This window comes from Falco naumanni, chromosome 7 (assembly GCF_017639655.2).
Source record: "Falco naumanni isolate bFalNau1 chromosome 7, bFalNau1.pat, whole genome shotgun sequence".
NCBI classification, from domain to species: domain Eukaryota; kingdom Metazoa; phylum Chordata; class Aves; order Falconiformes; family Falconidae; genus Falco; species Falco naumanni.
In genome coordinates, this window is record NC_054060.1 from 69,860,307 (window position 1) to 69,877,428 (window position 17,122).

General features: G+C 41.6%; 1 protein-coding gene across 39 annotated transcripts in view; it reads right to left on the minus strand.

Moving 5' to 3' along the window:
• Nucleotides 1–17,122, minus strand: part of MADD (MAP kinase activating death domain) — a 76,360-nt gene that overhangs the window by 25,164 nt on the left and 34,074 nt on the right. For 17 of the 39 annotated variants that reach the window (XM_040599928.1, XM_040599933.1, XM_040599934.1 and 14 more), the window contains 9 exons: nt 16,976–17,035; nt 16,415–16,517; nt 15,197–15,383; nt 14,872–15,022; nt 12,246–12,452; nt 7,274–7,327; nt 4,144–4,241; nt 3,736–3,819; nt 1,039–1,197 (listed from right to left, as the gene is read on the minus strand). In XM_040599928.1, the coding sequence (XP_040455862.1) occupies nt 1,039–1,197; nt 3,736–3,819; nt 4,144–4,241; nt 7,274–7,327; nt 12,246–12,452; nt 14,872–15,022; nt 15,197–15,383; nt 16,415–16,517; nt 16,976–17,035 (1,103 nt within the window). The remainder of the gene's footprint in view (nt 1–1,038; nt 1,198–3,735; nt 3,820–4,143; nt 4,242–7,273; nt 7,328–12,245; nt 12,453–14,871; nt 15,023–15,196; nt 15,384–16,414; nt 16,518–16,975; nt 17,036–17,122) is intronic. The other 22 variants (XM_040599943.1, XM_040599932.1, XM_040599940.1 and 19 more) reach the window with 4 other exon arrangements.

The window sequence follows — 17,122 nt, forward strand, 5'->3', positions numbered from 1 at the left end:
CCACCAGGCAAACTACGGCGCGATATTTGACATTTGTCGTACACCATGTACACCCATCGTCTTTGTTCTAGCTCTGTTACAAGGGTTCTCAGATTTCTATTTAGTTTCATTAATTGAGTAGAAAACCACAAAACCCTAAGGTTTAAAAAAAAAAATAGTCTAACTCTTTAGTAACTGAGAAGACACCCTCTTGCAGCTAAATAGGTGGACATGGTTGTATCATTTTCATGCTTTCAGAAGAAATCTGCAATGGAGCACAATGATTTTGTTTGTTGCTTAAAATTAGAAGTCCTGTAAAGGCTTTTACGATCTTATAAGAATTATAAAATAATGCACAGTGAGACCAATCTTAAGGCATTGAAAGTTGTTTTCATACTTGTCTGACAGCTTGATTTAGCCGAATTGAGTACACAATTATTTTCTTGCTAAGATGGACATTAGAGGCTACACCCAATAATCAAGGACTTTAAAAACCAAAATGAACAAGAAGTGCTCCCAGATCATTTGAATTCTGCTGCATAGAGATCCCTCAACTAGAAAAATGTATTTTAAAATTATCATTACACTTCAAACAGAATTAATGTTTTAAAGAAACAGAACAGCTGTGAAACCTTCAGTGGGTCATCCCTTTCCTGTATCAAACAGCTGCTCCTAAGAGAGAGTCTGTTCCTCTTAGGAAGGGTAAACGACGCCCATCGATGTTGTTTTGGTCTGAGGGGCAACTAAATGCCCATTTGGTTGGGAGAAAAAATGAATGAGAGGGAATGAAACATTGACAGAGCCTGTAACATGGTGTGAGATGTAAATCTACTGTTCTTAAAGAACCATATATTACACAGGAAATGAAGAAATGTATGTGGATCCATACAAAATTACAATATTAAAATATTAAAGAAGTCACTGCTGTATAACCCTTAGAACAGATTCAGAGATCATTTTCCATACATGCACACACATTGAAATGATTACTGTACAAGATTTAGTTTCAAAAAAAAAATAAAAATAAAAATAAAAAAGGGAAGTCTGCAAAGCCCTTACAAAGATAGAGCTAGTAGCAGAGTTTGTCTCAATTTCACTGTCTGACACAGTGCCTCTGGATCCTGCCAGATTGCCACCGTTCTCCACACTCGGGCCATCACCAGCGTTGCTACTCAAGTCACTGTCTGCTCCTAATGTCTCTCCGGAACTGTTACTAACCTGTGGAGAAAAACAGTTACCTTCAACAAAGAGAGAAAAGTTGTAAAATGTTTTTTCTTAAGGCACAAAACAAGCAGCAGTACAACTAAAGGCCACATTTGCCTTTTCCCCTTCAGTAACATTACTTTTTCATCGAATCCTACTCTGCAGGAAAAGATGGAGAGACATAAAAAGCCCTTCCACGAGACCACAGGACTGTTCAATTTGAAAGGGATCTGTTAAGATCATCTACAGATGAGCCCCCCTGCTCGAGCAGGGTCAGCTAGAGTACGTTGGTGAGGACCGTGTCGAGCAAAGCGGAAGGATCACCTCCCTCGACCTTCCTAATGCAGCCCAGAACAGCGCTGGCCTTTCTGCCCCAAGGGCTCACTGCTGCCTCACGCTCACCTTGTTGTCCAGCAGGATCCCAAGGTCCTTCCCAGCAAAGCTGCTTTCCAGCCAGTCACCCCCAGTGTGTATTGGTGGCTGGGTTATTCTTCCCCAGATGCTGGACTTGGCGCTTTCCCCTTGTTGAACTTCATGGATTTCTCCCTGTCCTCCAGCCTGCTGAGGCCCCTCTGAACGCTGGCACAAGCACCTAGTGTGTCAGTCACCCCTCCCAGCTTTGTAACACCTGCAAACTTGCTCTGTACTGTCACCCAGGTCACCAGTGAAGCTGCAGAACAGCACTGGCCCCAGTACTGAGCCCAGGGGTACACCACTAGTGACTTGTCTCCAGCTGGACTTTGGGCCACTGACCACAAGCCTCCGAGCCCAGTCGCTGAGCCAGTTTTCAGCCCACCTCCCTGTCCACTTACCTAACCCATACTCTGTCAGCTCACCATTGCTACCGTTGACAATTTTGACAGTGTCAAAAGCTTTGCAGAAGCTGAAGTAAACAACTGCTGCTCTCCCCTCATCCTCCACGCTAGCCACCTCACGGCAGAAGGCTACCCGGTTGGTCAAGCCAGCCTGCCCTTTGTACATCTACGGCGACCAGTTCCAACCACCTTCTGGTACTGCATGTGTTTGGAAACATTTTCCAGAAAGACTTTTTCCACGACCTTTCCCAAGGACTGAGGTGAGGCTAGGTGCCCAGATGTTTCTCGTTGTCCTCCATGAAAATAAGAGTGGTATTTGCTGTCTTCCAGTCTTCAGGAACCTCTTCTAATCACCATGACTGTTCAGAGACAATCGAGAGTGGCCTCGCAATGGCACCAGCCAGCTCTCTTGGTGCTTGTGGCTGCAGCCCCTCAGAAACCACAGATTTATGTATATCCAGTTTGTTGAAGCGCTCCCTAGCCTGGTCATCCTCCACCAAGGCAAGCCTTTCTCATTGCAGACTTCTCCTCCGGTCTCAGGGGGCTGGGATTCCTGAAGGCTAGTTTTACTGGGAAAGACTAAGGCAAAGAATGCCCCAAGTACCTCAGTCTTTTCCATCTCTCACCAGCTCCCCTGCCCCATTCAGCAGCAGGCCCACGTCTTCCCCAGTCCTTTCTCTTGCTGCTTATGTACTTGTAGAATCCTTTCCTGTTTCCAATCACATTCCATGCCAGATTCAGCTCCAGGTCCATATTGGCTTTCCTAACCCTATCCCTGCAGGATGAGACAGCAAATGTATACTCTCCTGGGTCACCTGCCCCTACCTTCCACCTCTCGTATACTTCCTTTCCATTCCATGTCTGATTTCAGTTAGGAGCTCTTTGGCCATCCATACAGGCCTCCTGCTGCCTTTGCCTGGTTACCTACTTGTCAGGATGGACCTTTCCTGAGCTTGGAGAAGGACATACTGGGACATCAACAGCTCTTCTAGACTTCTCTTCTGTCTGGAGCAGTATCCCACAGAATACAATTTCTGTGTCCATTAGAGAAAGACAATCAGACTATTTTTCTTGTTACAGGCTGGGAAAAGATCACGGAAAGCCAGATATTCACAGGAATGCAGCAATGTAGAGAGAAGAAAAACTAACAACAGCAATAAGTAAAGTTCCTTGGGTTTTTTCCCTGGAACATGCTATATCAGGTAACGTGTGGTAGGGAGAAGACTCACTTTTTACTCAGTGCATTCCTATAACCTTTTCCCTCTAGGCCCTATAGTTGATTGGAAAGCAAGCGGATGTATTTTGATATGATTCAAGTGCTTTAAGGTAATATATCAGAAAGTTTATTCTTGTTTTTAATGCATCAAACAATCTACCCGTTTTGTTCTCAGGTCACATTTTTAAACTTCTATTCTTTATAGATGGTTTATACATAACTAAGGCATATTTATAAAATTAATGCAAACCACCAGTTCCATAAATACACCAATACATAGGAAGACGTAACAGCAACAAGCACCATATATGAAGGATGCAACCTGCTAATGAAGCGCTGTGTACGTCCTGTCAGGCACACACGCTTGCCACCCACTCAGAGGCTCTGGAGAGAGCACTCGGACATAGGTTATGCATGTGTGACAGTATGCAGCTATACCACACAAAATGCAGGCATGAAATGCCCTCCCCCACTTCAGCAAGCAGCGGATCACGTGAAGATTGCACTTTGGGCATATCCTACCACTGTGCTAACTTCAGAATCCTGGCTGGTACTTCGGACCATAACCGCCGGTCCTCCAGTGGGAACAGAGTCGAAATCGCTCTTCTGCAATCAAAACATGAAAAGGACAGGAAGAAAAGTCACATTAGTTTTTATCATAGGGAGAGAACATCACTTCCCAATGCTTTGGGGTCTTGAATGACACGCCTTACACTTCCTTGGTTTATTTAGACAGCCAAATAGAAACTACTGCCTGCATGTCACAAAAGATCATAGGGTCTTACAATTGACAAGTTCACAACATTTGGTCCCCTACAGAATAAGCCTTTCAATAATGCTCAAACCCTAGAATTCTTCCCACAATCAAGTAGCGAATAGAAGAATCCTCTCTCTCACCACATATATAAAGCAAGCATAGAAGCCACTGACCTGAGAACCTGAGGCCAAACTCAGGCCACTGTCTGCACTGATCTGGGATTTCTTCTCATCTGTTTCTCCCAAATCAAAGTGTTTCACACCTTCTGGCCCTGAACAAAGGAAGAAGTAAATCATTACTGCACCAAGAACAAACAGTATGGCAGATGACAGACTTGAAAGCAGGAACAGTACCAAGAAAACAAATTTGCTTTCTCATTCCTTTGATTTTTATTTTTTTTTTATTCCTTGGTACTGTAAACAACAAGGCCAGCAGGACACATCTGCCATTCTTCAAACATTACTGTGAATTTCAAATACTCCAAAGGCATAGTCCAGGAATGACTATCACTAAACAGTAACTTTGTTAGCCATTCAAGAGAAAAAGGAGGACACACAACGGTTAAGTAGCTTCCAGTTACACTAACACATGCAGAGCAGTTGCCATTCAACTCCAGGAAGCCACTTCCTTTATTCTTGGCAAAATAAAGGACACCTACTTGAAGTCAGAATCCATTTTTAAACTGCTGATTCGCTTAAAGTCTTGGACTGAGTTTGTTAGGTTGCCCGCAGCAACTATCTAGGCAAAAATCAGGCAACACATGACAAGAACATAAACAACAAGTGGTGTTACACCAGTAAGAATTTCAAGAAGGAAGCTTGTATGATGCTGTACTTTACAACATTCCCCAATTACATGAACAAATGGCTCTCCAGAGTTGGCAATCACATAGGTCATTAGTGAGAGAGGGAATCAGCAAGCTTTAAATCATGCATTCATTAACTCAGCGACCCGAAAACAAAGAAAGGGAAAAAAAGGATAAAGAACTTTATGTTCAATTTCCCATGCAGCTCTAGAATCATATCATCTATTGTCCTCTGATGGGATGGCAGAAGGAAAAGAGAATGATGGCGAGTAGAGCCTGAAAAGAAACTTGGATAAGCACTGAACAAAGTAAATAACAAGGCAAGAAAAGAATGTCTTATAGACTGTACACACAAAGTCACTACTCTCAGAAAGGGCAAGAGACTGAATGCAACACTTCTGCCATATCCATATCTGCCAACTATTCAGTAACAGGAAGACATGATCAGCAGCTGGAATATTTGTATTCTATACCCATGACTACACCCAGTATCTCTAAGCAAACAATGCCACTATGCCTTATAACCACTGATCACAACCACCTGGGAATTATGAACATGTTTGTATTATATGTAATATTAGAGAGGGTAAGACAGTGAAAAGGAAAGAAAAAGGGAAGGGAGGAGAGAGAGAGAGAGAAGGATAATATACAAAGATTTGTGGGAGTGAGTTTGAGATGGTATGTAAACTCATGAATAGCAAAGCCGTAAGTGGGCTGTGCAGACCATACTAGCTTACTACTCAACCACCAATTCTCCATGTGAGACGTTTTACAGAAAGTGTTCTTCATTTATTATAGCATTCTGCCTCTGAATCCATATGCCTTAGTTACTGTAAATCAAATCATCCAAGATTCTAACAGAGATAGTATGAACAAATTTTATAGCAAAGAAAAAAAAAACCCTAAAAAAAACCTTAGTAAAAATTTAGGACCTTATTTTCCACTGAAGTATACAGTGCTCACTTCTAGAGTCTACTTCCACTCATTCCAACAGCCACCATTTCTAGTTTTGAGGAATGATGCAGCAAAAAGTTTTGTATCTCATTGCTACAACAAGAATACTAAACCTCAGCTGTGTGTTTTAAGCAATTTGAGAGTTCCTTGTCCCAACACATAATTCAGATATATTTCTGGCAATTCCACTTTTAAAGCAAGTGAAACTGACTGAAGTTTCAATTATTTGACAGCTGTGGGCAACAGCCATAACTGAGTTTAAGGAGCACAATAACCACAATCACATTGTTGTCACTATCAGTTTACAGGCCCTTGCAAACCTCTCCTTCTCTTCTTAATGGAGTTGTATGTCCGATACACATAGAACTCTAAAATGTCGATTTATGCCTCCCAGTGTAGGCACCTACCTGAAAGGCCCAGTTTGGGACAGGAGATGTGTGCACGTGCTGTGTGCCTGCCTCACACGCTCCCACCTCAGCAGAAGGCAAGTCAGACCTTAAATGTAGGTGCCCCAATCTCTCTGAACCAACTCCAAATGCTCACTTGTACTTAACTGAAGTATTTAACTGAGGAGCCTAAAAATAATATTACTAACAGCAAATCCAGGCCTAGTCAGAATGTCAGGAATTATCACCCATTCATCTTAGCTATTCATCCTCCCCAATCTTCAGTCTGTAAAAGGGGCACCAGCTCTGCAAAGTAGAAACTACACTTACGGTTAGGAAGCACCTACTACATCACAGTTATTATAGACTAATTATTGTCCTTATGTCATATTTCCTTATTTACAACAGTGACAGCCAAAAGAGCAAAACCTGGTGCTACACCTGCAGATAATACATATTCCATATTTTATTCAATATCATATTTGAATAGGTGTTAAAAATTGTGTAGATTTAGACTACTATTTAGATTCTGCAAACAGCCTCAGACTATTTCACTCCTTTAACATGGGATATAGAAAACCAAAATGGGGTTAATTCCTTATTAAGCGGCTATTCTCAAACAGCCATCACTAAATACAATTCTTCACATACACCTTCTCTCTCCCCCTCAAAGGTATTTCTTGTTGCAGACTGACTGTGGTCATAAACTGTTCATGGCTGATGCCAGGTAACACAATTTGCCATCCCACAGCTTGAAAGCACAGAGAATTCTTTGTTCAGTAACATTCAATCAACAGATTCATGTCAAAGACTTGTTAAGCAAAACTGGTCTTTAACTTTTAAGAAAGGAGACTGAATATCTTAAAATCCTTCCATACACATCTGATACGGTGAGGATGCAGAATATCTGCTTCCCCTTCTTTGAAGAAGGCAACATTCAGGGGAGGAAAAAAAAGAAAGAAAAAAAAAAAAAAAAAGGAAGAGACATTTGGACACAATTTCCCCAGGGCAAACTGATCTGTTTGGTCAGCTCTATAATGCAGGCTTTTGTGGGTATAAAAACTGTGTGCCATAGATGCAAGCTCACCCTGCACCTGGGGAGTTGGCAGTTATGGGGAGGCTGGAGGAGTCAGTTTCTATGTTTTTTAATTTCCTTACTCGTTTTTTCCAAAGATTTTTGCTTTTTCACTTCCTGGTGCTTGTTCCACAATTCTACTCAAGATGCAGTGAAAGCAGGAGAGAAAGAGAAAGAGTCAGCAGCTGGTCAGACAGGTGAAAATGGGGACAAAAATCTGAAACAAAACCCCACCCCTTCAGCAAAAAAAAAAAAAAAAAAAAAAGAAAAACAAAACAAAAAAAAAACCAAAAAGAGGCAGAAACTTACAACAACTACTGAGTGAAGGGTCAATTAATGCCATTTTGCAAGAAATCAATGTTAGGAATTGAGCACTGCATCACCTCTCATTTACAGACTTCAAATGTTGGAGATGACTTCATACCGTGAACCAATTAAGCAAAACCAGCTATTATGAACACATATAATGCAATTAATCACCTTTCCTGAGAAAGGCCTTTAAGACTGTCACATATTTATTCCTCCAAAATGTAGGCACCACAGAAGCTCTAATCAACAGAAACATTTTAATGTCTCTAGTTTAAGTCAGTCATTGAAAGGAAAAGGCACAAAAACAGCAGCAGCAATTCCAAGAAAATTTAAACAGTAGGTTAACACAATATTTAACCAATATTGTATCTTTAAAAATATCACAAAATTTACAAATAAACCAAGTTATTTTTGACCTGACAGCATTCTCAATAAATGCTTGGCTCTGCCTATCAACCAGTCCCTACGTGCAAAAAGCTGAACTCTGCATCCACTTGTTCCTATCAGGGTATAAAGAATGAAAAATAGGGAAGAACAAAACCAAGCAAGATATCAGTCATGCTTAATGCTAATTTCCAAAATTCAATTAGGTGACTATTCCAATCAAGGCAAGGAATGCCATAAGAGGATACAACACAGAGAAAAGGAAAAAAAAAGTCTGACATCTGCATGCACTCTTTTCATTTGAAGCTTAGCCCTGAGAAGAAACAGTGATGAGGCACTTGCACTTCTCCATCACTCACATTCCTCAACCCTCCGAAACGCAGCCATCTTTTCGGCTCAGAAACATCAGATCATTCCAGGGGCTGGCCTGCTGGCCAAGGGAGACGGTACAAGCTGACATGCTGAACTGACAGACTGCTGGGCACTGTCCTCTCTCACTAGCACAGTTAAAGCTGGCAATGCTACAGAGGAAGATACTCCCAGAAAAGCAGCAAAGGGAAGGGAAAAGTACAACGATCTTTTATTGCTCTTCAAGGAAGCTTGCTAGGCAACTAAAGTCACTAGAAGCGTGTCAGAAAAGCATCCCATCCCGCAAATGGCAGAAATCAGGGCAAGAAAGGCTCCAAAAAGTTCTTTCACAAAATGTCTCTTGAAAAAAAGAAAAATTAAAAAAGCATAGTATTATGATTGTGTAGGAAAGCTCCAAAGTATTATCATTAAACATTTTAGGAGCAAGGCAAATGTAGCAAGGGAGAAAAAGCTAGAAAGACAGCTGCTAGCCAACTGATTTCTATATCTGCTTCACGATTGATGGATGTTCCTTCAACTTTCATAAGTACACAGATGGATAGGATAAAATTGCTTATGGATCCAAACAGCATCCTATAGGCTTATCTAGCTGAGCACACACTGACAGAGATAACATTCTCTTCAAGATGTACTGAGTTTGTTTGTTAAAGGGCTTTGAAAACATCTGGTCTCTTTAAGTGCCCAGTTTATATGGCTTCACTTTAAAAACCACCAGGCTGAAAGCTACAATACCTGCCATTAGATTACTTTCAGCTGACTTGCCTGTTAATTCCGGGTAGGGTATATCCCAGTGCATTAAAAACAGTCTAGATTTTACTCTCAACTATTTTGTCAAAGAAGAAAAGGAAAACCTCAGATAAACTCAAGGGGTATAAAATAGTGTGCTTATGGCTTTGTTACATGAGCCTGAACTAAACAGGACAGCAGGTCCAAAAAGGATCTGATGCAAAGTAGGTAGCACATCCTTTTCTGTTTCAAGAAACTGTCAAAATAAAGCGATCCACCAGCATTAAGCAATTATTTAAGAAGTAGTAATGGAAACTTCAGTAAGTACTGACACTTCATTGACAGTTACTGCAAGTATGCAATAAACTAAACTAATAACTAACGTAAAGAGGGAAACTATTAACTATCAACTTTAAAGCCACCGGTGTCCTAACAAAAAGGCCAACACTACAGGTGATGACCATGGACCCTGGAAGACAAGAACTCCAGAAGTAAGCAAATAATTGGTGACCTTTTAGGAAATGATATATCAGAAGCACCATCTTCACAATGAATTTCCAATCTAAACAATTAGGTATTAAAGCACAGCGAAGATCAGTCCTCAACTCATAAAAATCCACCACTCTTCCAAGAATTTTGAACACCAACAGCACTCCCTGTTACAAGTCAGCATCCTACATACTTCAGGAGGTACACAAGAAACCATAAACTTTCTGAAAAATGAACAACAAAAGGCTGTCAAGCAGGAACACATCCACCCTGAACTTCGGAAACCTGTGAACCTCCTGGCCGTCGCTCCTGTAGCACAAGAAGAATGCACACAACATTCAGCTAGCGTACCTCTAGATCTCAGAGATGCAGTTCAACAACCACAGCAACATACACTTCATGTTACAATTCTAGTCTGACTTCTCATTCTAGTATTTCCTCTTGTAACTAGGTCAAAAGGTTAGCAGCCCAATTTGTATTTTGCCCATACAATACCGACAGATTCATTGAGAGTTTTATTTACGTATCTGCCACCCAAGGCCGTAAGAACCTTCCAAACTTCACAGAATCTAGGAACTGCTGAGTTTCAAAGGGACCTCTGGAGATCACCTAGTCAAAGCTCCCTGCTCAGAGCAGGGTCACCTGGAGCAGGCTGCCACAGGACCATGTCCAGTCAGGCGTTCACTGTCTCCACAGATGGAGAATTTACAACCTTTCCCAGCAACCTGTTCTAGTGTTGGATCATCTTCACATAATTTTTTTTCTGATGTCTAGATGGAATTACTTACAAATACTTTGTTATTTCAGCAACACGTAGATGTTTATCTCCTTCCCATAAGAAGTTACTTTGAATGAGAAAGCCTGTGTTCCACTACAGAAGGAATTTCAGCCCAGCCATGACTAATGCTGGTCCCAGTATTGTCTTATATCGAAGCCTCCATAACAGAATATAAAGGAAATATAACAGCCGAGTAACTTTTTATTACCTTCCAGCAACACAGAAAGAGAAATTCCCTTTACTTCAAGACCTCAAGAGTCAGATGAACATGGACACTACATTGTTTTTAGAGCAGCTTCTTCAAGTCTGACTTGCACACTAGCTCATGGTACTTGGTGACAGACAAAACCAGCTAGAAAAAAAGGCTTCAGAAAAAGCATGGAAGTCTTTCAAACTCTGATCAGTTTTGGTGAAACCATATCCTTCTCCTGACTTAGTTCCATAGAAGAGAAATGGAAATCATTACAGCATCAGAACCACCAACAGGAATTTACCTGTTGCCCGTCCTTGAAGACTGTGAATTGTTTAAGGCTAATATTCTGGCAACAGTAGTTAACATATTAGGTATCACTTCTTTTGAAAAGCACTTCCATCGATGCTTCACAAACGTGGACTCTCTGATCTCCATGATTTCCATTTCCACGAGGCTTTCATTTCATCTGAGGGAAACGAGCAGTCTCAGCAATCCAGTCAAAAGCTGTTTCTTCATTCTTCAAAAGAACGCTGTCCTAGCTTCTGTTTTATTCTTAGCAGTGTCAGAAGCACACTTTGCTTTTTGCATTTTCTACAGAACAGAAATTAAGTACCCAGAGCAATCCAAACCGCTGAACTGAAATGCTAGAAATCTGCATCTTTCTTAACTCCCTGACAGATTTTCAAATAGAGTGCAAGGCTAGTTTCTGAGCAACTGCCTCCATAGGTTACCTCTTGACACAAGAAACCAAATCAAGTCAGAAGGGCTCAGTATCAGTTCTGAAGGACTCAGCACCACTCAGCCTGCAGCTGTGATGTGGGTGCAAGAATGAACATCTGCACTCCTGCCATGTAACTGCCCGATACACACGTTCCCTTGCCTTATACCACATACTGCAGGTACAGCCTCACAGCAGCACGCTGCTCTCAGAAGATTAATCTTTCATGTGGTGATTCCATTAAAAAGTTATTTTAAACAGCCTGTAAGAAGCAATGCCTAAAATTTAACATGACATATTTTTGGAGTTACCAAAGAATCTCTCTCATATGCTGATGGTATTTTCCTGTTGTTTACAATCCACAGCAGGTTGGATCCAACCAAAACATTTTTTTTCTTTTTTTTTTTTCCCTCCCCCAAAAATGTCTAAGGCTCTTTTCAGGTAAAATAGTTTAAAGCCTACCTCTAACTTTTTCCCAGACATAGATAAAAGCTACACCAGCTAAGAAATTAGACTGGCAAAATTTCCAGTGACCAGCCTAGCAGATGCTGTTTAGAAGGACACGCATTCCATTTGCTGTTGCATAGAAGGAAGATCCATCAGTCCTGCTCCCTGAAACTGTAACACTACAACTAAAATCTTTCCGGCAGTTTTTTATTCTTAACAATCAGCAGATCCTGGGTCCCACTTCTATCAGGATACAATCTAGATAACCCACAGGTAGTCAGCAATGACTACAAAACTTTTGTTTCATGTAGTCCCTCCCACAGTTGCCCTTTCCAAGTCCTGCTGCCCTGTTTCCCCTTTGCCGTTTCCCGTTGCTTGAAAACATCAATCACAAAGCAAACAAAGCTGTCTGAAGTGTAATGAAATTCAGAAACAATCAAGATTAGAAAACTTCTGGGAGAAAACTGCCCGGGATAGTTTATCCAAGAGTAGAGTGAAAATACGTATGATTGTTCATTGTGATCTAAGGTGTAAATGAAGCATGTTACAGCAGCAATGTAGTGTGTTAAAATGGAGAGAATGCAAGTAGAACCTAAAGGCAAAATAGTCCCTCCTGCACTTCACATGCACCTCAATACACACCAATGGAAGCAATAAAATTTTCTTCCTTTAGACTCCTTGTGTCAAACTCCCTTGGCCCTTTGCCTGCAGGGCTCGGTGCCTTTGGCATTAGCTGAGGTACCGGCAGCTGCATCGCAGGTTTTGGCTCCACTCTTGGGGATGACGCAGGATCCTTGCCAACTGGAGTGACAGATCCATCCGTTGGACTTCGTTTTCTTTTTTCTGGTTCTTTAAAGAAAAAAACCAAAGTGTTGGGAAAAGAAAAAAAAAAAAACATAAAGAAAAAGGAAATGAGAGCAGGAAAAGGAAGATCAGACAGATGGTCTCCCTAAGCCTGGCACTGAAACAGCTCAGTCCCACATTTGTTCCCATAGGTCACCATGGCTTGCAGATAGACTGACTGACGCACTGGTGGAAACAGTAGAGGACAAAGCCGGAGTGCTGGTTTTGGGATACTCAAATTATCTCCTTCCTGTATATTTGAAACCTAGGAATCTTCTCTGACACAGTAACTGTAGTATCTCCCCTGCTGAGCTGTGCAAAGTTAAACAACTCTGCCTGAACTACTATGAACATCACTTCTAGAATACAAGCAAGCTCCCCTCGCAGTGCAAAGGTTACACTAAATGAAACTTCAGGTAGGAAAAAACCCTCAAAAAACTATCAGCTAAAGCTCTTCCATCATTCTCCAAGACTTCCCATAATCACACATCCCCCAAGGCAGTTTGGATTATTTCTCTGTATCAAACTCCACGGTTTGAATTACACCAGAACTTCCAGAATAGAATAATTAAAATCAGGTTTTCCGCAAAGAACCTCCTGCAAACCTGCACAATCTGTTCCAATAGCTGACGAGGCTAATAGTCAAAATTTCATATCCTAACATCCAAATTTGTTGTACCACTAGACCTTGTGACACTTTTTCCAGTAGATTAAAGATTCTGCTATCAGCAACACCTTTCCATTTAGACAATAATTGAAAGCAATCAACACTTAACATTCAACAGACTCAATATCTCCATCTTTCAGAGCAAAAGTGTTTTCCCAGTTTCTTGCGGGCTTTTTCAGAAACCTCCTCATTTTTTTCAAGCTGCGACGAACAGAACTGGAAGCACTACCTCAGCTGCGGGTCTTGTTAGTGACATATCCAGAGACAGAACAGGAGCTGCATTCCAAACCGATATTCCCAGGTTTACACAGTGCCCCCCTCCCCAGTTTTTACAGACACAGTAAACAGTGGGACGTTCACACATAGCTGCCATTTTCAGAGACACTGCTTCCTAGGATACAGTTCCCAGTCCTGCTATTATTGCCAGCTGTCCTTGTTCCTGAACACAAGCCCTTTGTTTGGCCATACAAAAATAAATTAATCGCAGCCATGCTTTCTTAAGATTCAGCTTCCTCTAGACAAATAACCCATATCTATCACATCCCATTCAAACAGTATGTATCATATGCAAACTGAAAATTTTTAGGATTACTAAATCAATACTATAGGTTAAAGAACATCAAGATAAGCACTAATTTCTATAAAACATTTCTAGAAATATCAACTCTTTGAAAACAGGTAAAACATACTAAACAGCTAAAATCTGGCTATAAACCAAGGTGTCATGCAATAAGAGAAGTCCTTTAAAGATGTATGAAGGCTTTAAAAGCATCTAACAAATTTCGTCTATTGTGACCACAATTAATTTACCGGGTAAACTCTACTTACCATTGAATTATGGTATCTGATTTTACATTAGCAAGCCTTGACTCTAAAGCCACTACACATCAGTCGCTCTATAATTTTGGTTAGTATCAGTGTCAGACTAAAAGGCTTGTGATTACCAGAATGAGCCTATTCCCCACGTTCAGGACTGTTGCACTAGCACAGCCTTCCTTACCCTCCTCAGCATTCTAACAAGTGGAAATGAACGCCAGTAACCCCCAGGACAGCTAAGCCAACTCATAATATCCCTGACACAAGCCACCCAGAACACAACTGTAAAGTGTTTAGTAGATGTTACTCCTCTGCTACAACGAAATAAATAGCTTTTCATCATTTGAGCAGCTGAATCAGATACTAAGCAGAGAGGAAGCTTTTTGTCATCTTTTGGTCTTTTTCCTTACACATGCATTTTCTTATTTTGCATTAAGAATCAGATTTTAAGAAAAAGATGAAAAATAAAGAGGTATTTTCAGACTGTCTTCTCCAAGAGTACTTAGTGATATAAGAATCGTTATGGAATGCAAGGTGGTTCACGAGATATGTCTTGTATGGTTCCGCATTAGAAAAATCTCCCTCCCTGTTCAAGGATGTTTGGTATAATTTTCCACGACTGTAGTGAAGACAGTGTTAGCTGACGGTCCCCACTCTCAGAATTTCCACTTTATCTGTAAAAGTCCCAAGTTTTATATCTCGTTGCACAGTTTCCATTTTCAATCGAATATCAGTATGGCTGTTATTCTGCTCTGGTCCAGTTACACGTGTGCAGGAAATGGTTTCAAGTTTTGTAAGGTCTCACAACAACGGCACAGTTCTCACCTATTTTTGAAAGTGTCATGAAACTCCTGAAATATCAGAAGCCACAAAACATCAACCTTCACAATAAGGATCCTGTTTGGTTCATGAACACTGCATTCTCACAAACAGTTCTCTTACCTTTGTTGTAATAGTGCGTATGTGCTATCTCGAGCAGGCCAAAAACACTGGCCATGCCTCCCAGGCCAGCATTTGCGTAAGACTGCTCCAGGCTCAACACTGTGCACTTCAGCAAGTCCAGCATGCCTTTATAAACCTTGCGGCTGATCTCCTGCAATGAAAATCCCGTTAGCGTCATGATTTCAGAAATGAGAAAGTAATTAAAGAACATACATTCCAAAACTGCTGTAACATCAGCTTTTAGGAGGCCATTTAGCAAAAACGTTCTACAAATTGAGCCTCAGCCGCCACGAGGTATGAGGACCCTGCCGGGTTCAGCACTGACCACATCCTGAATGACATCTTGTCGAGCATCTTCTTCCGACTGGATTGTGCGATTCAGCTTGCTTAGAACAAAGACACGGAGCTGCTCACTCTCCAGCAGACGTCGGACTCTCTTCATGTTCAGCCAGCCAACACCTTGCCCATCGAGAACGTTGTGTACCACCTCCTTCAGGAACTGCTGGTTCTCACTGATGGATTTCAGAGGAAGCAGGCAAAAGTTAGCCCTCTGCTTCCCTTGGCTTGCATGGGAAGACACATATGGCCAGGACACACACAGAAACGCTTTTCCTATCAACGCAAAGGTTGCAAGGAAAGAAGTTCAAATCTAGCTATGCCTGCTACTAGCGTAACTGCACACAGCCCAAGCTCTGTTCTACAGGTGTAGTAGCAAATATTTTGTCCCTTATTTCCTATAATAACCCATAACCAGGTTTTCCTCTAGTCCCTCTAGCTACCACTCTACTCCTTGCCTTCACAGCCCTCCTCAGAATCCGTAGGAATCCTCTGTGCCACAACCTTCTCCCACAGCCACCTTGTCTGGCCTGAAGGTTTTCCCAAAAAGAGGAAGCACAGCGCTACGGTGAGCACTAGTGCAGCAGCCCTGGCACGTGTACTGCTTCAGCTTGTTTTGCCACAGGGGAGGGAACGGTAAAAAGGAGGGAACTCCTGTGCAGCCTGCTGCATTCCCCGGTCTGAACTGCAGTTACTGTTCTTCCTTGTCTCCCAACTCCAGAAGCTCAAAGTAAATGTCACTCTACCCATGACTGCTACATAAGAAAGGAGGAGAAAGCACAGGCACAGGTCAGGTAGTGTTTACCTGCACTTTCTCAAGGCTGAGAAAGGAGTTCCATGTAAATTCATGGAATCAAACTGCTTCATACGACCCAGCTGATCCCCTGCATGCGGTATCACAACTGGCTAGACTACCTTGTTCAGAACAGATGTTACAAAGAATAAATATTGAGTTAAAGTAGGGACCTAGAATTTTTTTGATCTCAGACAGAAAAAGGATACATTTTGGAGCACAGAAAAATACGTACGTGCACAACTAACTGTAAAACCATCCATACCGAATCTTCTTGGACAATAATACGTGCAGGTTTAGGGCCACAGAAAAGTATTATTTAGTTTTCAACAGCTAGACTTCTGAGGAAACACTAGCCAAGTACGGGGCCACTCCAACCACACTTTATAGTCCAAAAGAAATGAAAAATATTACCTGGAATTGCTAGTTCGTCCCTGAGGTGATGGAGATTCTCTCTTCACCGTTGGGCTGTGCTTAATCACTGAAGACTTTTGATCCACAAGGGCTCGCCTGTTTCCTAAATGGAGAGGAAACAGGATGAAAGGAAGGGGTGGGAGGAAAACAATCTGATCCCAGGACAGTAACAAGCAACGCTAAGGCTGGCTAACACACCTATTCAGATTACAGGTAACAGACTTCAAACAAAATGGAAACTCCAAAAAAGCAGCAGCGTATATCATATTCTAGCATCACACATCGGCAGAAAACAGTAATGGGAGTAATGCAGAGAGAAAAAGAGAAGATGGTAATGAGAGCAGGAGGTGAAAGGCAGGAAAAGTTCAGCTGCTCTGCATGCAGTTCCACAACAAGAACCATCTTCAAATTAGTCACTATATGTAAAAGCATAATGCATTGGGGGTGACTAGTATAGATCATGTGGTACTGGTTACCCAGTGAGAAAGGTAGCCCAAAGTCAGGCATAGGGAATGTTGGAAATTGTTATATCATGCACAGCTCATGCTGTAGGGAACCCACCTTCATTGCTTACTGGGCCAGCTTCAGTAATAATCTCCATTATAGTATTTAACCCAAATACTGGGACACAAAATATACAATTAGTAGTGTACTACAATATCTACACTCCCCACCATCAGCATCAAAAGAATCCAACTACCAGCTTCT